Genomic DNA, 23,676 nt, shown 5'->3' with positions numbered 1-23,676 from the left:
CACGAATAAAAAAAAAAAAAAAAAATGTCATTAATACGCAGCCGTGAACCGTAATGGGAGATGAGAATTTCACAATTACGGCGAAATTTCATTATTATTGTGAACCGTTGATGAAACACACATAGGTAATTTATTATTTTTTCCTTATTTGGTTAGTATATTGCGAAATTCTGGAATAATTACATTTATACGAAATGTTTCTTAGAATTTTGTATTTTAAATTTAATGACAAATTGTTTGACTAGTAGTTGATATTTTGTTCATGTCGAAACAATGATAATTATTCAATTACAAGTGATTAAAAATTGAATATACATAACAAATGACAATTATATTTTTATTTTATTTTCTCAATATTTTAGATATCATTTCATTGTTTTGTCACGAAAACAAACCTTCCTCTATGAGGAAGCAAAAAATGAAGAAAATAGTTCCTTTTTGAATGCCTTTCTAAGCAAAAAATATTCTTGTATTTATTTCGATCTATGCTAGAGAGAATAACTCGAAATTTAGCTTTTATTTATCCTTTGCAGAATAACAGCACGTAACGTCAGATTTGGCTACTTAAATATGTGATGGCATTGTCCTCTTTCTTCCATTATCGGTCATACACGGATTTCGCAACCCACGCATTCCCTGACATTCCCGATTTCCATCTTCGACTCTGTAAATTTTACCGTGTCCTGGCCATCGAGAAAAAAAGATCAACTAAAATTAAGAACTCATGCCATAAAGAACACAACACAGTTAAAATTCCGTAAGTTATATAGACATAAAATGCGATAAGATAAAAATTGCTCGTTCTTTGTTATCTATCTGCTGACCGGCTGGTCTTTTTTTTACTAGCAAGTATCTGCTGACTAGACACTAGACCATGATGATAAATGGCATAGGTAACAAAGAGAAAATTAGTTGAGACTTTGCGCATAAAAAAAAAATACATCCTTGTATCAAAGATAAGAGTAATTACTTCTTGACAATACAAAAATAATTAATAGAATACATATTTGCGGAATGTCCGAGAAGTTAAAGCTTCAATTTTAATCGATTAATCAAGTTTTAAATTTAATTAGGATAAGTTGAAGTGATTGAGAAAATAAGTCGAATTAAGAGCTTTCGTGATTTTAGATTTGATTTATTCTTCAATGATATTATTTATTAATATTAAGTTGCTATTATTAATTTCATTCATGGATTATTTGCAGATGTTAAAAATGCAGATAAAAGTTTGGCATTAAATTTAAATTAGGTTTACAATATCTAAAAAATGCACAAACATTTTTTATTAATATTTATTACAGATTTTTATTATACAATAATTCAGATTCGTCTCCTTCGTGCATTAAATTCTACGCGAACCATATGCTCCATCTCTGCACGCGAGGCAAGCTATCCTCAGGCGCTTGCGTTTCAGATTCTCCCAGTCACTGTGAACCGCGAAAGGTGGGGAACGCGGATTCCGGGAAACATGCTGCGATACCTTGACGTTTACTTACTCAGTCGCAAATCGACGCGTCTCAGGTGTACGTCCAAGTGTTTAGTAGGTGTCAGCGGTCTCACCCAAATCGGCGGCGGCGAATCAGCGAAATCATCTCATTGATAAGATAATCGACTATTCTCGGCAGTTGCCGACATATCTCGTCTTATTTACGGATTTTTTATATTGAGTAAGTAAACTCACACTTGGGATGATTGAAGGTAACATGAATACATTACAACTTTACGCGAAAGTTCGCGCAATAATGTATGAATGTATCTTGCAAAGATTGTGGGGATTAATGTTAACGTATGATCGATGATATTGTTGACATAAAAAGATATCGGAGCGCAAAATGAGATATATCGTACGCGTATATTTCGAATAAGTTTGCAAACGGCGGCGGCGAATCAGCGAAATCATCTCATTGATAAGATAATCGACTATTCTCGGCAGTTGCCGACATATCTCGTCTTATTTACGGATTTTTTATATTGAGTAAGTAAACTCACACTTGGGATGATTGAAGGTAACATGAATACATTACAACTTTACGCGAAAGTTCGCGCAATAATGTATGAATGTATCTTGCAAAGATTGTGGGGATTAATGTTAACGTATGATCGATGATATTGTTGACATAAAAAGATATCGCAAAATGAGATATATCGTATACGCGTATATTTCGAATAAGTTTGCAAAAATAATAGTGACATTAATTGTAATTATTAATTAACGCCTTATATCTAGAATATTAGGAAGCAGTGTACTCTGTAAACTTGAGTAATATCATCACAGAAACATTCGCTGTTTCAATGAAATTTTTAATTATCAAGTAATGTTTAAACACTGATTTTTGATTGATATGGCAAAGGTATTTGAAGATCGTGGATTTCTATAAAGAAATACATATTCTAGAAATTTTTCGCTCCGATAATAAATTTTTAAACCAATATCAGAATGATAATTGTTAATATGTCGCTAATGCCTTGACACATAATTTATAGAAATATATTTTATTAATAAACTTTTATTTTAATAACAAATTTCATGTCAAAATTTAATTATGAATTTACATATTTTTAAAAAATAGTTTATAGAGTTCATAGTCAATTAATCATAGTCATTCTCACGGACATCGTCCCGTGATGTTGACAATAACACAATATTCAGGAAATCTCAAAAGTATTCTACTACGTTACCGAGAAAGAGAGAGAGAGAAACAATAAGTATGTAATGTTGTTTTAATGAAATTGTGCTAGCTATTACGACATACTAATTCGAAGATGGTTCATTATTTAATCCTAACAGAATTACAAATATTAATGTTTTGCACATAAAGATAAGAAGATTATTCTATTAAATTAAACATGTATGTGCTAGAGTTTTTATTAAAGACTTCGTCCTTGTAAACTTAATGTACAGTAAAAATATATCATTTTTATTACATGTCATTATCGACGTAACGCGATATAATTCAATGCAAATAATGGTAATAATAATATGTAGCAATGTATTATTACAATTTCCATTTTGCTGGGGACAACAGCGATATTAGAATTACAACAAGAATAATGACACCAATTTGCATCGCTCATCTTTCCCGCACATTATTTCAACAGATAAACAGATCTTTGTATTTCTTTCTACAAATAATGAACCAATATCGATATATTTTATTCATTATAATTAGATCAACTTGGGGAGAACCTTAATTTATTATAATGTCTGTGTGTGTGATTTATTATTTTTATTACTTATTTCTCATATCTTTCTGTCATTTATCATAATATTCTAAATAATAATATTACAAACTTCTTGCTAGTAAAACGTAATAGAGTATCCCTGAAATTTCCTGAATATATGTTAATGTCAACAGGACGATGTCTGTGAAAACATCGGTTTGTTGACTATATGAATTTTGTAGGCTGTCTCTTATATATGTTAATTTGTAATAAAATTTTGGCATAAAATTTATTATTTAAATGAGAGAGCTTGTCAATAATATATTTCTTCCCGTCGAAAAAATTACACGATAAGAAGAACGAGATTATTATTTAAGAGAGTCGCTTATTTTGTAAGAGATTCGCATTTTTGGTCGCGGGTTTCTCAATCTTTCTCAATCTCTCCCTCCAATTTTGGCGACGTTACAGTACGCTTGTACTCTCGTGTACTCTTATGTATCAGATTTACCATTCCACTTTCATTCCCGTATTTGGCTAATGAAATGCTGCGTGTGTATCGATATACATATACCGTGTGTCACCTCAATATGGATATACAGCGAACGTATTCGACACACAGGCGCGTTTTTACCGTAGGTATGTCCATACAACGTGATGTCATTTCGATATATATAGTATGTGATGCGCGAATGGAAGAGAAGAGAATAATATCGCTCATAACATTATTGATACTCCCTATAAATATTTCCACGTCATCACGTGGCAACATTTCGATTAATGATTAATGATAGTAGCATATATAATTGCTAAAAAGATTCACGCTTCTAAAGATTTATCAAAACGAATGACCTCGGGGTATAAATCTTGTATAAAAAATATAGTATGAAATTTATATATCATGGTTTCTTTCATTATCTAATTAATATTTCATGGTTTTTTTACTGTTTCATACTTTGCGCCCGGATTCCTTTTCGCTCTAGCCTTCTCTTTCATTTTATCAGAATCCCGTAATGAACGATGATGTAAGAAATTCGGCATAAATGAGTAATATACTCGATCATCTCTGCCATAGTCGGTAATCATCAGGAATCAGTCATTATAAAACATTTTGCACGTCGTGGGTGCCGCTTATTAAATTCCGTCATATTTCTCGGACTTTTTCGTTGATGCGCGTAAAATCGGGATATGATCTAATATCAAATATTAATAACGCTGTTATATGTGCGTCTGAAAATATAATAATATTTTTTTGTTCTAAGCATTTGATATTATTTTTTGTGAAATTAATAAAATTTTTTTTTTAATTTTAGGACAATAGTAAATATAAGAATTTTCTAGAAAAAGGATTCTTTAAAATGTAGAATTCTCGAGAAAAGGGGTTTAAATCAGGATCTAAATCTTTTGAACCTAAAATTATGTGAAAAATTATATCGAAGCCATTATGGTATGGAAGAAAAGTAAAGACACTTTGAAAAAAAGGAGAAAGTTAATTCTAGAAACTTTGAAGTTACTATAAAATTGTAAATTGTCCGGAACATATCCCGGATTCTAATAGAAAGTACAGTGCACTTTATGCATCGGTGATCAACGCATCACGCGCTGCTCCGCATGGCAAGTGGGTCATGAATCATCATCATTCATCATCATCGGCTACTGTGCATTTGGGTATTTTTGAAAATCGTTTACGAGATGGTCCTGAACTCTCGGGTGGTGGGCGATTGCCGCGTATGCCCATCACGGACATGCTCTTATATGGTTCGCCGTGAATCGTTTCTGTATCGTGCCCCCGAGACTTCGAGGTCGACCTCCATTGCATAATTCATGGACGTCGCGTTCAATACGCGTTTCGTTGTTTACCGGAGAGGATCTCGATTACTTGATTACTAAAGTTTCGCGGGCTTGAGAAAACCATAGGGATGCGCGTTTTAACATTGGCACATTTGAATAATTTAAATATCCTCCACTGCGCGCATTTTATAATATATTATGTGCTGTACAGATGTACGTTATTATATATTAAAATACATTAATATAGAATTATATTTTATAAGATTTATAAACTACCACTTTCTTTCACCATAACATATTGTAGAACAGATGTCATTATATTCTAAATTTCAGGGGACACATCCTTTGAGCAACATGGTTGGAGTGACACAGAAACCTTGGACACCCACGAAAAGGCGAGGTCCGATTGCCGCCGAATATAGCAGCCCAGGGCCAGCCTGTGTAACTTTACCGCCGCTAATCGGTAAGAATTACGTTCACTTCTCACAAAAATTGACATCAATAAATAATGATCATCGTTAAAAGAACTACTTCTTTAATAATTCTTTATATTTCTCTATTATAATTTTGTTCATTAAAAATCGTTCATTAAAATTAATTTCCTGAGAGAAAATAGAGCGTCGCAATTATAGACATATGAATAGCCGGAGCATTGCCTATTTTTGCACAGTAACTAATAGAGATCTGATAATTCATGGGAATTGGTTCGACGGCGATACTCGCGCGTGCGAGACTGCGAACTTACATATTAATTAACATATCGTGTACAACCATGATCCACACGATTGCATCTCGATCATTACGCATTTATGATATACAAGCTGCACGCGCGGAACTTTATAATTAAAAAGACTTCCGCACCGTAATAATAATGTCGTCTTGCGATATCTCTCTCGTTTAAGTTAGTTATGCAAATACTTTTTATTAGATTTTCTTCGATAATATGTAGGTCTATGGCATTATATAATACGAAAATTGATGTTACATTTACAGGAAAAACAGTTCCAGATTCTAAACGGGAAAGGGCACCAGCATTTTCCTTTGGCAGCAGGTAGAACTGATCATTTCAATTTAATTTTTTAATGGATTTTCAATTTTTTTATATGTATATATATAATTTTTTACAAATTCTATTAAAAAATTGCTATAATGCACTATATTCGGAAGAATAAAACTGTTCGCGGTTTCATATTGCAAATCTAAAGTGATGATTGTTGTTATTTAATATGACTCGCGATTCTTTCGTTCAAATCTTATAAGCAGACCTAACGTAATTTTACGTACAAATCATTAACGTCATTAAAAAATGTTCAGGCACACGACGAAGAATAATAGCCCTGGACCTGGCCCTGGACAATACAATGTTTCTGGACTTAGTGCAAAAGGTAAATACGTCACACAAATAAAATATTCGTTTATAAAATTTTAATCGAAGTGTTTAAAATATGAGTAATTAGATATAAAGTGCTCGCTTAACAGATTTAATTAAAATGTTTAACTAGAATATTTTGACTTAAAATAAGTGATATGTGAACGACAGCTATTATTTTTATGATAAAATACGAAACGAAATACGATATATACGATAATAATATTAAGATATTGAGCGAGATGAGTTATAATGTGCGTTATAAATGCGCCATTGCTTCGCGAACTTGCAAGTTTCGCTATGCGTCCGCCGAGATATCGACCAAACTCCAAACCTAATATTCCAGAAGAATGATACATTTTAATAGCCAACGTTCACGAAATTCCTTCACTCTGTGCTTGAATAGAACAAGCACTCTACACGCGATCGATATGTATACAATTTAAAAAAAGATTGACCTGATTTAGATACGATACATGTTTCAATTCATCAACATTAATTTTCAATTGGTATTTCAACGTAAGCTTTGCATTATAATATTTGTGTGAAAAATTTCTAATTCTTGAAATTTAAGACTGGAATATTTTAATCTTGAGTGCCTCCTTTTTTATGCGTGTGTATAAAAAATTGTACAAAAGATATTTTTATAAAAATTACAATATTTGTTATATATAATAAAAATCTTTTAATTATTATTAATATATTTTAAATATATGCAAATTTTTTATAAATAACGCGGTAGTATATAGCAGCTTAAAAATCTTTTAGGAAAGGATGCCGCACCCGCCTTGTCGCTGCACGGCCGAACGAAATCGACGAAACAGGAAATTACACCGGCACCAGGCGATTACGATCCGCAGAAGGCGCAAAAATTAATTCTGGATAGTTCGCCGAAATATTCCTTTGGTGTTAAGACGCAACTCGAGAAAATTAGCTGTACACCTGGTAAGTCGAATTTTAAATAACATGAGATTTCAACAATTTTTCAACAGAGTTGAGAAAAACTCTAAAAATCGTTTGGCGCGCGATTCTAAAAGTTCACAAAAAATGTGCCATATCCATCCACAATCATATTTATTTTATTAAATATAGAGTTTACACAATTTAATTTATTTAAAAAATATTTATGTCGTTTTATATATTTAAGATACATAATTTCACATATCTTTTAAATAGAAATCATTGCAATAAATATCATCAACAAAAATATTTTACTTTTCGTAATCAAGAAAGTTTATATAAACAAATACACACACAATCGAGACACCACTTACGTCGTATTACGCCACAATAAATATCAGAACATGAAATATTGCATCTCAATTGTAGCACCGAGCGACTATCGCGCTGAAATCGTAAATCTCTACTGCAAAGTAGCAGCAGCGTTCACTTTTGGTGTAAAAGCTGTGTCGGAAAGACTGAGTGATATTCCTGGTAATTATGCAACTTAAATAGTCGTGGTTCGAATATTTTGTATGCTAATCTTCAGTAAATATTAAGAAAAACGCGTAAATTCGCAAAAAAATATAATAAAACACTAAAAACAACATTAAATTAGCATGATTACAACTCTGTATATTAATGAAATTCACCAATGTTGTATCATAACAAAATAAAAATCATACAAAATCGCATTATTTAAAATTGTATATTAATATTGTAATAATTATTAAATGTTATTTAATTTCATCTATTTAAAATAACATTCTTGTTTTTATTGCACACAAGGAATGATATTATTTTTATTAGTAAATTGTCTTTTTAAATTGTCAAAGTATAATATATTATAAAAATTCTCTATTAATAATTAACAGACTGATAGAGAGAGAGAGAGAGATAGATATAAATCGTAAAGAAATTCATGTGTGCTACATTATATTATTATATGGACACTATGTGTGTATGTGTAGTGTTTAGGATAATCGATGCCACACCGCAACTAATCGCGGTTAACCACATGGAACTTCATTTGAGGAGTAGCACCTCAAAAATCGATATACGAAACTATTATCGCCGAAGAATCGCTGCTTAGGTACAGATTAGTGGTTTTTTTTAACGTATAAACATTCACTCACGTAATTTAGCGATTTGAACGTGTAATGAACTTATCAAGACGCACTGTAAATCTCTCGTAAGATCGTAGTAGCAACAATTTCTACTTCCGAGTCTTCTATTCCCTCTCCCCACAGTAATTAATTATGCACATGTGATATCTATGATGTAGCTAAGAATAATTGTGATTAATATAATATAGAATTGATTAATATAGTGGTAAATATAAAACAATATATAGTAAGTAACAAAATGTATTCTCTCATAGTATTCGATATTTAGAAATGTGCAATTAAATTGATAGAATATAATTAAAAATGTTAGCTGCATACGTAAAACATTGACAGAGTAGTATCGCTTATCGCCGTAAAGTAAGTTTTGTTGCTGCATGCCTCGCGTTATGTTGGATGTCCCCCTTTTGTGTATCTCCACTCTCCACATCTCCCGTTAATATCCATCCTTCTCCATGTCTATTAATCTAGAGAGACTTGGCGGTAAATGCAAGTAGAAAATAGCCGCTCGCGGAAATTGGAAACTTGTAAAATTTATCGACAAGTGTGTCTAGCTCCAGGTATTTATCATCCCGAGAAAACGAGGCTGGACAGTACGCCGCAGTTCACGTTCGGACTTAGAACATCGCTCGATAAACCGAGCGATACGCCAGGTAATACGAAGGAGAAAGTCGAGATTTAAAAGTATAAATTAAAATCTCTTTGGATACGAACGAATGCGCGTGTTCTGAAATCATTCAATTTTAATCTTGTTCGATATATTACACAAATATATAAATCTTCTTTATTTCTATTTTATAAAAATATGTATCAATAGATACATAGATATAGATATAGAGTTATTATAAGAGATATTTTTTTGATAGTAGCGTTTTATAAGATTAAAGAATATTAGTTACAAGTAATTAGACAATCTATGATATATTCCCTCTCGTCTTTATTACATAGAAGAAAGGAGAACTTATATATACGTTTTATTTTCCATCTATACACATTCGTCATAAACACATTTACTCTCGTTTATCTTATTTCTTTCTGTTTCGTTTTGATGTAGCACCCGGAACGTACAGTCCGGAGAAAGTGTACCTGGAGAAGGGTCCGCAATACAGTTTGACCGGTAAAGGCCGAATCGAGAAATGTAACGAAACACCAGGTATATAGAGATAGTTGTATTCATTTTGCAAAAAAATATATAATAAAGTAACAGTGATTTTTTTTTTTCTCTTGGATAGCGCCAGGCGCATATTGTCCCGAAAAGGTGAGGCTGGATCCATCACCACAGTTCAGTTTTGGGCTAAAGCCCGCTGTGGAGAAACCGAGTGATACACCGGGTATGTACCGTATATTTGTTATCAGAATACGGAGCAACATTGTATTTGTTTTTTCTTTTTTAGCGCCCGGTAGTTATAGTCCCGAAAAGGTGAATCTGAATAGAGGACCCCAGTACAGCTTAAGCGGCAAGGGACCTACCGAAAAACCCGCCGACACACCAGGTATGATAAAGCCATAGATGTAGATTTATATTTATATGCAAATTGTAATTTATACAATATCTTTTTTAATACATAGATATATTATACACAATACAGATCGTGTTAGTGAAATGCAACTGTCACGTATTAAATATAAGAATGAAATAATTAAATATTAGAATAAGATTCAGAGACAAACATTATAGTTATATTTAATGCTAAATCAATTTAAAAATACGGATTGTAGTGATGTAATGTAATGATGAATAATTACATAAAAGGCGATTTTCAGCGCCTGGAACATACAGTCCCGAGAAAGTTAAATTAGATACTACGCCGCAATACAGTTTCAGAATTAGGCCTTCTCTGGAGAAACCTAATGATACTCCGGGTAATTAATATATTATTGTCATAATATATTAAAGACGATTGTACCACTATTTCATACTAATTATTGCATGCGTTTATTTCTATCTTGCAGCACCGGGTACTTACAGTCCGGAGAAGGTAAATTTGGATAGGGGGCCGCAATACAGTTTAATTGGCAAAGGACCTGCCGAGAAGCCCGCGGATACACCAGGTATATAAAAATCACGCATGTGAAGAGAAATATGTAATCTGTAAATATAAATTATACAACAACGCGGTTTTTAGCGCCCGGCGCATATTCCCCTGAGAAAGTCAGATTGGATAATACGCCGAGATACAGTTTCGGAATTAGGCACGCCTCAAACAAAGCCAGCGATACGCCAGGTAATTAAATAATACATTGCATTTAATATAAAACTCATAAGTCCTCATCGCATATTCTCATCTCGCCTTTATCCTGTAGCGCCTGGTACTTATAGTCCAGAAAAGATAAATTTAGATAAAGGGCCACAATACAGTTTGACTGGCAAGGGACCCGTTGAAAAACTCGCAGATACACCAGGTATCTATAAGAACACGCGTCAAATGCGTATCTTTTTGAAGCAAGTAGTATAACAACACGACTTTCACAGCACCTGGCACATACTCGCCCGAGAAAGTAAAATTGGATAGTACGCCGCAATACAGTTTCGGTCTTAGACCCCTTCTGGACAAGCCCAGCGATACACCAGGTAATTTAAGACATGTTTTACTTCAATACAAGTTGAATTGTTATTGTATGCATTTATTTCTTTTGTGCAGCACCTGGAACTTATAGTCCAGAAAAAGTGAATTTGGATAAAGGACCGCAGTACAGCTTGACCGGTAAACGATCTGTCGAGAAACCTGCCGACACACCAGGTATATAAAAGTTCACATAAAATATGTAATTTCTTAGATAAAGCAGCGTAACAAAAGAGATTTTTTTCCAGCGCCTGGCGCATACTCACCTGAGAAGGTGAAATTGGATACTACGCCAAAGTACAGCTTCGGATTTAGAACGTCTCTCGATAAATCCAGCGATACACCAGGTATAATTAATATATATCGTACTTAACCCGTATCGCGAAATTTAAAATTAAAATCACATCTTTTTTAACATAAGCTTACTATATGTCAGCTATATGTTTATTTCTTTCACATAGCGCCTGGTACTTATAGTCCAGAGAAGATTAATTTGGACAAAGGGCCGCAGTATAGTTTGACTGGCAAAGGGATCGCACCGAAGCCTGATGACATTCCCGGTATGTTTTGATATTTCCTCGAAAGGCGATTGCATGTTCTTGGAATTACTAATTCTTGATACGTGTTGTCGCAGCGCCTGGCACGTATAGTCCTGAGAAAGTAAACTTGGACAAGGGACCGCAATACAGTTTGACCGGGAGAGGAACACCGGGAAAATTGAACGACAATCCAGGTGAGAGTCATCTGGATAAATCTCTTTTTCCGAGACATACACTTTTCTTGGACGTATCGTTAACACGCGAAGAGAGAATTTAATGTGTGCGAATAGTAAATATATATATAAAATAACATTAATTTCTGATTACCTCGCCTCTGTAGGCCCCGCTGATTACAAACCAGAGAAAGCTCTAAATCTGGAACATAAACCTTATTACAGTTTTGGTAATAGGAAACCTTTGGATAAACCTAGAGATACACCAGGTAACGGTGTGTGGATTAACCCAGCATTAACATTGCGTCTGTAGTAAACATTTTTTAAGTGGACTAACGCTATACACGATACAGTAGTAGGAAAAGATGATAATCGAATAATGATTATTTTCTGATTGCTTTTGGCAGGCCCTGCCGATTACACTCCGGAGAAAGTTCTAAATCTGGAACATAAATACTATTTCAGTTTCGGTAATAGAAAACCTCTCCATAAGCCCTGCGATACACCAGGTAACGGTGTAAAAACTAACGGAGAACTAATCTACCGTTTTTTTTTTTTTTTTTTTAATGATTTAATATAAACGAGAACGTAATTAAAATGAGCAATATTAATTTAATCTGATTGCTTCGGTAGGCCCTGGTAGTTACAATCCGGAAAAAGCTCAACATTTGGAACATAAACCCTATTTCAGTTTTGGTAACAGAAAGCCCTTGCATAGGTCTAGCGATACACCAGGTAATTGGTGTGTGTTGAAGAAATGTTAATGTAATCCATTGTCTTGCTTTTTTGTTTATCTATACTGTGTGAGTCTAAAGTAGGCATGTCATAGATAAATTAAATGCTTTATCCTACTAATCGTCTACAGAAAAACCATCGTATATAATAATATCAAGCCTAATAATGTATGTATGCCGGTGTATGTATGTGAAAAGACAAGAAAAAAATGAAATAGATACTGAAATAGATGGTGGATTTTTAGAATCTTTGAAATGCAATGTGTGAAATTCTATGTATTTCTAATATTTTAATTCCTATGAGATATTATTGTGATAAAACATGTATAATAAATATTATGTATGCTCTATAAATATTATGTATGCTTTCCCTAAATATGTGTTTTAGTATTAGCACACGGGATGTAAATGTGATAAACAATATCTTTCAAGAATACAAAACTATTTTATAATTTATTTGCAGCTCCTGGTACGTACAGTCCCGAGAAAGTAAACATATCTAATTCACCGCAATACAGCTTCGGCGTTAAAACCGAAGTCCACGAGAAGGATGCTATACCAGGTGCACTTCGTTATTTTATTATTGCTCTTTGAATTAATTTTTATAGATTTATAAAACAAAATTTATAATATAACATATATGTATAATAATGTAAAACAAATCCCTATTTTTGCGCTGTAAATTCGGTTTTTATACAAAATTTGTTTTAACTCGCTATATAAAAGCAAATATTATAATTATTACAAGTATTCTATCAAGTATTTAACGTTCAAGTTTTTATAAAACAAATTATATATATATAATATACAATATTTATAATATTTATAATATTTGCTTATATATAAGCAAATATTATAATTATTACAAGTATTCTATCAAGTATTTTATTCAATGTTGTATTATTCAATTTTATAGTAATCAATATTCTATATCTTATTTTTATCAATAATCTATCATTGATTTTCGCTCACATACAATCTAATTTACAATTTTTAATTTATCTTTCAATCGTAAAACATTCCAGGTCCCGGCGAATACAATCCGGAAAAAGCAATGCTTTTGTTGGAGAAAGCATTGCGATTTACTTTTGGCCTCAGACCGCCCATGAGCAGGCCTGACGACGTTCCAGGTAAATAATCAGTCCGATGTATCAATTTCAGCCCCAAGGATGCAGGGTAAACGCCGATGATGCATGTTATATCGAAGCATGTCACATCGTAGCAATTTTATATTCGCATATATATTGACATGTCACGCACTGAATTAGTCTATCGCAATAATTGGCTATAATTTGATCTTTTTTTATCGCCTCTTGGTTCCACGTATATCACATCTATTTGATGGGATGCAATTCCTTATCGGACAATTTTACGGAAAGATATCATAAAACATGTTAGACGTATCAAAAAAAATACGACGTAAATGGTGAATGAAATGGTTTATGAGAAATAATGTAATTATTCGCGCGAGCACCGAATTTCTGAAGAAATAGATCCGCGATTGAACATTTCAGCGCCTAATATATATAACATCCCCTCCGCCCTCGGTACAACCAAGGAGGGTAACAAGAAAGCGGCGCCCGCTTACTCGATATCTGGTAGGCAAAAGGTTTTTACGGACGATCGCGTTCTCGTGCCCGGGCCAGGTGCATACGAGACCATCAGACCGGATGCAATCAGACCGAAAAGTCCGGCGTACAGCATAAGCGCCCGTTTCCCGTTGCCCGATGATCATTTGCAGATCCCAGGACCCGGAGCGCATTGTCCGGAAAAGGTATCGCCGTAGATAAAACGCACATTACTTATAAATATTATTAATATATATTTATATATAATAAAAATATATATATAATTTTATATAAGATGTATTAATTATAAATGTATGTTATACATATATATCAAATACAATATATGTAAAAAACGTAGCAAATATATAAAACATATAAAAATATATAAATTATATATTTCATAGCAAACAAGTTACGTTTATGTGTCAAAAGATACATAAACATAATGATAAAATGTTATATGTGTAATGTATTGATGATTAATATAATTAATTAACATAATCATTGTATTCTAGGTGCTTCTCGACATCCCCCCTGCGCATACATTTGGCATCAAGCACTCCACATATATTTGTAATATGAAGGATGCAGTTTATTAATTTCATCAATTAGTGACAACTACATACGCACATAATGATTTACTGACTAAGACATGCTCTCTTGCTTTTTTTAATTGTCTTACATTATTTAGTCAGACCATGTTCTTTTCTTCTTTATTTTTCTATTTGATTATTTTATTAACCATTACTAATTTCATATATAAAAGGTATCAGCGAAGAATAGGTAAAATCAAAGTTTATTTTGTTTAAAAAAAATCTACTATACTATACAACACAAAACAGTTTAAACATAAAATTAAAATTACTGTAAGCAAATATTAAATGCAATGCAACGTGTGTGTATATATATAATGTGAAAATTTCAATATTGTTCCGAAAATCTAATATTTTTCTTCCTTTTAAGTAGCATTTAATTCATTGCATTTCGACTCGTATAAAAAAAGCCTTATATACATTAATATAAAACTTGTAAGTATACATAATGAGACTTTAAGATTAATTTAATGTAGCGCGGCAATTCCTAATCGTTCTTTAAAAACAGTTCTGTAAAAATATTTTTGTAGCATTAAACTATTAAAACTATGTTATTTGACATCTCTATGCTTTACAGCACATAATAAGTAAAGCAAAAACCGATATAGTTAAAGAAAATCTTGCCAAGAATGCAAATGGGAAAGAGCATAGAGAAGCTCTGTATAAGTTTATAAAATAAAAAACAATACATTTATTGTTACATATTTACATCTTAGTAGAAAAGAGTACATGAAAATACTATAACTTTTCTAATATCCTTCATTTAGCAAAATACGTTCACTCTTATACAGTCATCATATAGTGTCTTTATAAATGTAAATTTCACATGATGCAATACCCGGAAAAATAAAAGAAATTAAATCTTCAAATTTTATATAGTACATAGTATTTTATCTTTTTTTTCTATAAATAATCTCTTTTCAAGCGCAAAACTATCAATATAAATGTAGTAAAATCTCAGTGTAACATACAAAAGTTATTATCTGAAGTAAGTTTAAGGCTTTTTAATTATAACTTTAATTATTATTGTAGGCCTGTCACTGTCGATTTATGTACACTGGCCGAATTATAGAATATCCAGTTGTTTTATACAACTGATTTTTTATTTGTACCGGGATATCTACTTACGTTTAGCTTCCAGTTGTTTTGTACTGCCAGGAATCTTTTCATAAACGCATTCTCCTGAAATCCACGTCGATAGGAGCTCCAACTTCTCGTCTAGTAATATAAAATCGGCATCGGCTCCAAAATTAAGAATACCTTTGTAGGAACGGTTTTTAAGGTCTCGTACTTGTAACAGACGCGATATCAGCGTTAGGTTTGGAGGAGGGAATCCATCAGCTGGGACAATTCAAGATAGAGATACGTAAAGGATGCGCCTATATCGCTGGAACGGACACTCTGTGTGGTAGCATAGCCGAGATGTCCAAGTGTGTGAGACACTTTAAAGACGCTACAGGTAAATTAAAAACATTATAATAATCAAATAATAATAATAAAACAAATATAATTAATTATGCAATGTGTGTGCACAATACTTGATAATATAATTGCTTTGTGTAGGTTGCACAATAGTCGAAGCCTTGGAAGCGGCGACTTTGCATCCTGCGAGAAGCCTTGGTATCGATTCCTACAAAGGTATTCTTAATTTTGGAGCCGATGCCGATTTTATATTACTAGACGAGAAGTTGGAGCTCCTATCGACGTGGATTTCAGGAGAATGCGTTTATGAAAAGATTCCTGGCAGTACAAAACAACTGGAAGCTAAACGTAAGTAGATATCCCGGTACAAATAAAAAATCAGTTGTATAAAACAACTGGATATTCTATAATTCGGCCAGTGTACATAAATCGACAGTGACAGGCCTACAATAATAATTAAAGTTATAATTAAAAAGCCTTAAACTTACTTCAGATAATAACTTTTGTATGTTACACTGAGATTTTACTACATTTATATTGATAGTTTTGCGCTTGAAAAGAGATTATTTATAGAAAAAAAAGATAAAATACTATGTACTATATAAAATTTGAAGATTTAATTTCTTTTATTTTTCCGGGTATTGCATCATGTGAAATTTACATTTATAAAGACACTATATGATGACTGTATAAGAGTGAACGTATTTTGCTAAATGAAGGATATTAGAAAAGTTATAGTATTTTCATGTACTCTTTTCTACTAAGATGTAAATATGTAACAATAAATGTATTGTTTTTTATTTTATAAACTTATACAGAGCTTCTCTATGCTCTTTCCCATTTGCATTCTTGGCAAGATTTTCTTTAACTATATCGGTTTTTGCTTTACTTATTATGTGCTGTAAAGCATAGAGATGTCAAATAACATAGTTTTAATAGTTTAATGCTACAAAAATATTTTTACAGAACTGTTTTTAAAGAACGATTAGGAATTGCCGCGCTACATTAAATTAATCTTAAAGTCTCATTATGTATACTTACAAGTTTTATATTAATGTATATAAGGCTTTTTTTATACGAGTCGAAATGCAATGAATTAAATGCTACTTAAAAGGAAGAAAAATATTAGATTTTCGGAACAATATTGAAATTTTCACATTATATATATACACACACGTTGCATTGCATTTAATATTTGCTTACAGTAATTTTAATTTTATGTTTAAACTGTTTTGTGTTGTATAGTATAGTAGATTTTTTTTAAACAAAATAAACTTTGATTTTACCTATTCTTCGCTGATACCTTTTATATATGAAATTAGTAATGGTTAATAAAATAATCAAATAGAAAAATAAAGAAGAAAAGAACATGGTCTGACTAAATAATGTAAGACAATTAAAAAAAGCAAGAGAGCATGTCTTAGTCAGTAAATCATTATGTGCGTATGTAGTTGTCACTAATTGATGAAATTAATAAACTGCATCCTTCATATTACAAATATATGTGGAGTGCTTGATGCCAAATGTATGCGCAGGGGGGATGTCGAGAAGCACCTAGAATACAATGATTATGTTAATTAATTATATTAATCATCAATACATTACACATATAACATTTTATCATTATGTTTATGTATCTTTTGACACATAAACGTAACTTGTTTGCTATGAAATATATAATTTATATATTTTTATATGTTTTATATATTTGCTACGTTTTTTACATATATTGTATTTGATATATATGTATAACATACATTTATAATTAATACATCTTATATAAAATTATATATATATTTTTATTATATATAAATATATATTAATAATATTTATAAGTAATGTGCGTTTTATCTACGGCGATACCTTTTCCGGACAATGCGCTCCGGGTCCTGGGATCTGCAAATGATCATCGGGCAACGGGAAACGGGCGCTTATGCTGTACGCCGGACTTTTCGGTCTGATTGCATCCGGTCTGATGGTCTCGTATGCACCTGGCCCGGGCACGAGAACGCGATCGTCCGTAAAAACCTTTTGCCTACCAGATATCGAGTAAGCGGGCGCCGCTTTCTTGTTACCCTCCTTGGTTGTACCGAGGGCGGAGGGGATGTTATATATATTAGGCGCTGAAATGTTCAATCGCGGATCTATTTCTTCAGAAATTCGGTGCTCGCGCGAATAATTACATTATTTCTCATAAACCATTTCATTCACCATTTACGTCGTATTTTTTTTGATACGTCTAACATGTTTTATGATATCTTTCCGTAAAATTGTCCGATAAGGAATTGCATCCCATCAAATAGATGTGATATACGTGGAACCAAGAGGCGATAAAAAAAGATCAAATTATAGCCAATTATTGCGATAGACTAATTCAGTGCGTGACATGTCAATATATATGCGAATATAAAATTGCTACGATGTGACATGCTTCGATATAACATGCATCATCGGCGTTTACCCTGCATCCTTGGGGCTGAAATTGATACATCGGACTGATTATTTACCTGGAACGTCGTCAGGCCTGCTCATGGGCGGTCTGAGGCCAAAAGTAAATCGCAATGCTTTCTCCAACAAAAGCATTGCTTTTTCCGGATTGTATTCGCCGGGACCTGGAATGTTTTACGATTGAAAGATAAATTAAAAATTGTAAATTAGATTGTATGTGAGCGAAAATCAATGATAGATTATTGATAAAAATAAGATATAGAATATTGATTACTATAAAATTGAATAATACAACATTGAATAAAATACTTGATAGAATACTTGTAATAATTATAATATTTGCTTATATATAAGCAAATATTATAATTATTACAAGTATTCTATCAAGTATTTTATTCAATGTTGTATTATTCAATTTTATAGTAATCAATATTCTATATCTTATTTTTATCAATAATCTATCATTGATTTTCGCTCACATACAATCTAATTTACAATTTTTAATTTATCTTTCAATCGTAAAACATTCCAGGTCCCGGCGAATACAATCCGGAAAAAGCAATGCTTTTGTTGGAGAAAGCATTGCGATTTACTTTTGGCCTCAGACCGCCCATGAGCAGGCCTGACGACGTTCCAGGTAAATAATCAGTCCGATGTATCAATTTCAGCCCCAAGGATGCAGGGTAAACGCCGATGATGCATGTTATATCGAAGCATGTCACATCGTAGCAATTTTATATTCGCATATATATTGACATGTCACGCACTGAATTAGTCTATCGCAATAATTGGCTATAATTTGATCTTTTTTTATCGCCTCTTGGTTCCACGTATATCACATCTATTTGATGGGATGCAATTCCTTATCGGACAATTTTACGGAAAGATATCATAAAACATGTTAGACGTATCAAAAAAAATACGACGTAAATGGTGAATGAAATGGTTTATGAGAAATAATGTAATTATTCGCGCGAGCACCGAATTTCTGAAGAAATAGATCCGCGATTGAACATTTCAGCGCCTAATATATATAACATCCCCTCCGCCCTCGGTACAACCAAGGAGGGTAACAAGAAAGCGGCGCCCGCTTACTCGATATCTGGTAGGCAAAAGGTTTTTACGGACGATCGCGTTCTCGTGCCCGGGCCAGGTGCATACGAGACCATCAGACCGGATGCAATCAGACCGAAAAGTCCGGCGTACAGCATAAGCGCCCGTTTCCCGTTGCCCGATGATCATTTGCAGATCCCAGGACCCGGAGCGCATTGTCCGGAAAAGGTATCGCCGTAGATAAAACGCACATTACTTATAAATATTATTAATATATATTTATATATAATAAAAATATATATATAATTTTATATAAGATGTATTAATTATAAATGTATGTTATACATATATATCAAATACAATATATGTAAAAAACGTAGCAAATATATAAAACATATAAAAATATATAAATTATATATTTCATAGCAAACAAGTTACGTTTATGTGTCAAAAGATACATAAACATAATGATAAAATGTTATATGTGTAATGTATTGATGATTAATATAATTAATTAACATAATCATTGTATTCTAGGTGCTTCTCGACATCCCCCCTGCGCATACATTTGGCATCAAGCACTCCACATATATTTGTAATATGAAGGATGCAGTTTATTAATTTCATCAATTAGTGACAACTACATACGCACATAATGATTTACCGACTAAGACATGCTCTCTTGCTTTTTTTAATTGTCTTACATTATTTAGTCAGACCATGTTCTTTTCTTCTTTATTTTTCTATTTGATTATTTTATTAACCATTACTAATTTCATATATAAAAGGTATCAGCGAAGAATAGGTAAAATCAAAGTTTATTTTGTTTAAAAAAAATCTACTATACTATACAACACAAAACAGTTTAAACATAAAATTAAAATTACTGTAAGCAAATATTAAATGCAATGCAACGTGTGTGTATATATATAATGTGAAAATTTCAATATTGTTCCGAAAATCTAATATTTTTCTTCCTTTTAAGTAGCATTTAATTCATTGCATTTCGACTCGTATAAAAAAAGCCTTATATACATTAATATAAAACTTGTAAGTATACATAATGAGACTTTAAGATTAATTTAATGTAGCGCGGCAATTCCTAATCGTTCTTTAAAAACAGTTCTGTAAAAATATTTTTGTAGCATTAAACTATTAAAACTATGTTATTTGACATCTCTATGCTTTACAGCACATAATAAGTAAAGCAAAAACCGATATAGTTAAAGAAAATCTTGCCAAGAATGCAAATGGGAAAGAGCATAGAGAAGCTCTGTATAAGTTTATAAAATAAAAAACAATACATTTATTGTTACATATTTACATCTTAGTAGAAAAGAGTACATGAAAATACTATAACTTTTCTAATATCCTTCATTTAGCAAAATACGTTCACTCTTATACAGTCATCATATAGTGTCTTTATAAATGTAAATTTCACATGATGCAATACCCGGAAAAATAAAAGAAATTAAATCTTCAAATTTTATATAGTACATAGTATTTTATCTTTTTTTTCTATAAATAATCTCTTTTCAAGCGCAAAACTATCAATATAAATGTAGTAAAATCTCAGTGTAACATACAAAAGTTATTATCTGAAGTAAGTTTAAGGCTTTTTAATTATAACTTTAATTATTATTGTAGGCCTGTCACTGTCGATTTATGTACACTGGCCGAATTATAGAATATCCAGTTGTTTTATACAACTGATTTTTTATTTGTACCGGGATATCTACTTACGTTTAGCTTCCAGTTGTTTTGTACTGCCAGGAATCTTTTCATAAACGCATTCTCCTGAAATCCACGTCGATAGGAGCTCCAACTTCTCGTCTAGTAATATAAAATCGGCATCGGCTCCAAAATTAAGAATACCTTTGTAGGAATCGATACCAAGGCTTCTCGCAGGATGCAAAGTCGCCGCTTCCAAGGCTTCGACTATTGTGCAACCTACACAAAGCAATTATATTATCAAGTATTGTGCACACACATTGCATAATTAATTATATTTGTTTTATTATTATTATTTGATTATTATAATGTTTTTAATTTACCTGTAGCGTCTTTAAAGTGTCTCACACACTTGGACATCTCGGCTATGCTACCACACAGAGTGTCCGTTCCAGCGATATAGGCGCATCCTTTACGTATCTCTATCTTGAATTGTCCCAGCTGATGGATTCCCTCCTCCAAACCTAACGCTGATATCGCGTCTGTTACAAGTACGAGACCTTAAAAACCGTTCAATTTTAATCTCACAAAAATTGTCATTGTATTGTGAGGCAAATGTGCCTAGACATATAATGATCAAGTATGAACCTTCGGGATGCGTTCTATGAGCGATCCGTAACGCCGCTGGATGAGTGTGAATCCCATCGGAGATTATGCCAAAATGAACAATTCTTTCGGATGGAATTTGATCGGATGTTAGGAGACCAACTAATCCTGGATCTCTATGATGAAACTGGATAAAATGTAAAAACTTCTATATGAGATACTTCTAAAATATAAGTCAATTATATAGAACTTTATATTTTATAGCTTACAGGTAACATAGCATTGAACAAATGAGTAATAAATGACGCTCCATGTTTAACTGCCTCTTCTCCCTCGTTTAAATTTGCTATGGAATGTCCTAAAATATGTGACATATAAACTGTGCTAAAAGGAAATTTTACAAAAGTCTCTTAACTTTCGTAGTTTTTTATAACTTTTATATTGAAAATATATCTCTGTAAGATACATTATATATTTAAATATGGCATTGATAAATAAATACTTTATTGCTGAGATATTAGAGCTTTGTCTTACCAAGAGACACTTTGATATTTCTTCTACATAACTCCTCAATAACAAGTATAGCATTTGGAATTTCAGGTGCTAACGTGAACAAGCATACATTGTCTAGATCTCCATACATATCAATAACTGATTTAAATCCCTAAAATGCAATATAGTTATTAAAAAATATATGAATTAACATATTGAATAATATTTTACAGATGTATTCTGAACAGATATAAATCAGAACAGATTTAATTGTATCTCTCTATTACCTGATCAAGTTTTTTAATATAAGGCTCTGGATGAGCGCCTTTCTTATTTGGGCTAATAAATGGCCCTTCTATGTGAACACCCAATACAGAAGCACCATGGCTACTACCATTTCGTTTTTTTATTCTTGGTAATACTTTGTGATATACTTCACTAGGAGATGTTACCAGAGTAGGACAAAAAGATGTTACTCCATGTGCTAGCAATCCCTTTGCTACTTTATCAATACCCTCTTTCACATTGTCAACATTGAATGAGAAGTCTATGCCAAATCCTCCTAATACAAATATTAATTTATCTATTTATTTATTAAGCACACAATTCTAATTAGATGCTAGAGAATTTATTGCATTAATTTTAATTGTTAATTTTAAAATAATTAGAGAGAGGAGACAAATTTTCCACTTTTGTAGCATGATAGAATTAATTTTCTTTTATCCACAATTTTTTTTCTGTTTCCGTGACTCGCAATCTACATTTTGTAGATTAAATTTTGCATTTAAAGATCCAATTTATACGTGATATATTTACTGATTTTTTATTTAGCAACAAGAAGAAATAGTATATTTAAGAAAATTAAATACCGTTGATCTGCACATCTATGTATCCCGGTGAAATCAGGGCACCACCGCAGTCTATCCTAACATCTGGCTTGATCTTCTCGTCGTAGAAGATCCTCTCCGGATTCACAATCCTTCCATCACGCACCCATAGATCCTCCGTCTGAATTCTGCTGTCGCGCAGGATTCTGCAGTTACAGAATTGCTTGAGGACCCCCATATCGCGTCGCAGCATATTCGTGTGGCGAGTAATAATCGTGAGCTAACGTAATTTTATAAATAAGGGCCTTATCTGTGTACGCACGGCATTATCGATAATTATCAATTATGCGTGTCAATGCCGCGGTTGCTATCTAACATTGAGCCATTTAAAATGGCGATTGGTGGGGGTAAGATCGCGATGAGTTGCCACGTGTTTAACGATAGATTCATTCTGATAAGCGGGTTGTCAAAATTAACGGATGAAAAGCTCGATCAGCTGTGCTATGCAAACATAAATGCCGGTCGCCGGCCCCCCGTTGCGCGCCTAGACACGGTCCGCTGGGCTGCGGGGTGTGTGATCTATATCTTTGACTATGATTAACCT

The 23,676-nt window shown here is 32.5% G+C and overlaps 5 protein-coding genes across 14 annotated transcripts; 3 read left to right on the top strand and 2 right to left on the bottom strand.

Moving 5' to 3' along the window:
• Window positions 1-25: 25 nt before the first annotated feature.
• Window positions 26-15,418, top strand: LOC115236425 (mucin-1-like). Of its 9 annotated transcripts, XM_029808865.1 has the most exons (28): window positions 26-125; window positions 534-757; window positions 1,415-1,667; window positions 5,284-5,413; window positions 5,944-6,001; window positions 6,265-6,335; window positions 7,088-7,264; window positions 7,649-7,753; window positions 8,937-9,035; window positions 9,437-9,535; window positions 9,615-9,713; window positions 9,777-9,875; window positions 10,147-10,245; window positions 10,336-10,434; window positions 10,509-10,607; window positions 10,687-10,785; window positions 10,856-10,954; window positions 11,025-11,123; window positions 11,195-11,293; window positions 11,408-11,506; window positions 11,581-11,679; window positions 11,826-11,963; window positions 12,066-12,167; window positions 12,292-12,393; window positions 12,856-12,954; window positions 13,418-13,522; window positions 13,907-14,166; window positions 14,476-15,418. In XM_029808865.1, the coding sequence occupies exons 4-28, from the start codon at window positions 5,305-5,307 to the stop codon at window positions 14,557-14,559; spliced, it is 2,697 nt and encodes an 898-aa protein (XP_029664725.1). In that variant the 5' UTR covers window positions 26-125; window positions 534-757; window positions 1,415-1,667; window positions 5,284-5,304; the 3' UTR covers window positions 14,560-15,418. The 9 variants fall into 9 exon arrangements, with proteins under 9 accessions (XP_029664725.1, XP_029664727.1, XP_029664726.1 ...); XM_029808867.1 differs by lacking the exons at window positions 26-125; window positions 534-757; window positions 1,415-1,667 and adding an exon at window positions 1,907-1,975 and having other exon boundaries at window positions 11,826-11,927; XM_029808866.1 differs by lacking the exons at window positions 26-125; window positions 534-757; window positions 1,415-1,667 and adding an exon at window positions 1,907-1,975 and having other exon boundaries at window positions 11,826-11,933.
• Window positions 15,217-23,676, bottom strand: LOC115236430 (N-acetylglucosamine-6-phosphate deacetylase). 2 transcript variants are annotated; one of them, XM_029808881.1, is made up of 8 exons: window positions 23,115-23,676; window positions 22,533-22,807; window positions 22,288-22,417; window positions 22,023-22,111; window positions 21,796-21,940; window positions 21,531-21,707; window positions 21,352-21,426; window positions 15,217-15,813 (listed from the first exon to the last, which is right to left on the bottom strand). In XM_029808881.1, the coding sequence occupies exons 1-8, from the start codon at window positions 23,323-23,325 to the stop codon at window positions 15,674-15,676; spliced, it is 1,242 nt and encodes a 413-aa protein (XP_029664741.1). In that variant the 5' UTR covers window positions 23,326-23,676; the 3' UTR covers window positions 15,217-15,673. The 2 variants fall into 2 exon arrangements, with proteins under 2 accessions (XP_029664741.1, XP_029664740.1); XM_029808880.1 differs by lacking the exon at window positions 15,217-15,813 and having other exon boundaries at window positions 20,215-21,426.
• On the top strand, window positions 15,843-16,788 carry LOC115236434 (N-acetylglucosamine-6-phosphate deacetylase-like). The gene is made up of 2 exons (XM_029808888.1): window positions 15,843-16,012; window positions 16,117-16,788. The coding sequence occupies exons 1-2, from the start codon at window positions 15,976-15,978 to the stop codon at window positions 16,329-16,331; spliced, it is 252 nt and encodes an 83-aa protein (XP_029664748.1). The 5' UTR covers window positions 15,843-15,975; the 3' UTR covers window positions 16,332-16,788.
• On the bottom strand, window positions 16,587-18,724 carry LOC115236433 (outer dense fiber protein 3-like). The gene is made up of 3 exons (XM_029808887.1): window positions 18,483-18,724; window positions 17,839-18,098; window positions 16,587-17,529 (listed from the first exon to the last, which is right to left on the bottom strand). The coding sequence occupies exons 1-3, from the start codon at window positions 18,556-18,558 to the stop codon at window positions 17,446-17,448; spliced, it is 420 nt and encodes a 139-aa protein (XP_029664747.1). The 5' UTR covers window positions 18,559-18,724; the 3' UTR covers window positions 16,587-17,445.
• LOC115236432 (outer dense fiber protein 3-like) lies at window positions 18,820-20,956 on the top strand. The gene is made up of 3 exons (XM_029808886.1): window positions 18,820-19,060; window positions 19,445-19,704; window positions 20,014-20,956. The coding sequence occupies exons 1-3, from the start codon at window positions 18,985-18,987 to the stop codon at window positions 20,095-20,097; spliced, it is 420 nt and encodes a 139-aa protein (XP_029664746.1). The 5' UTR covers window positions 18,820-18,984; the 3' UTR covers window positions 20,098-20,956.

Source organism: Formica exsecta, unplaced genomic scaffold (genome assembly GCF_003651465.1).
Source record: "Formica exsecta isolate Colony F162 unplaced genomic scaffold, ASM365146v1 scaffold247, whole genome shotgun sequence".
NCBI classification, from domain to species: domain Eukaryota; kingdom Metazoa; phylum Arthropoda; class Insecta; order Hymenoptera; family Formicidae; genus Formica; species Formica exsecta.
This window is presented reverse-complemented; position numbering and strand designations above follow the sequence as displayed.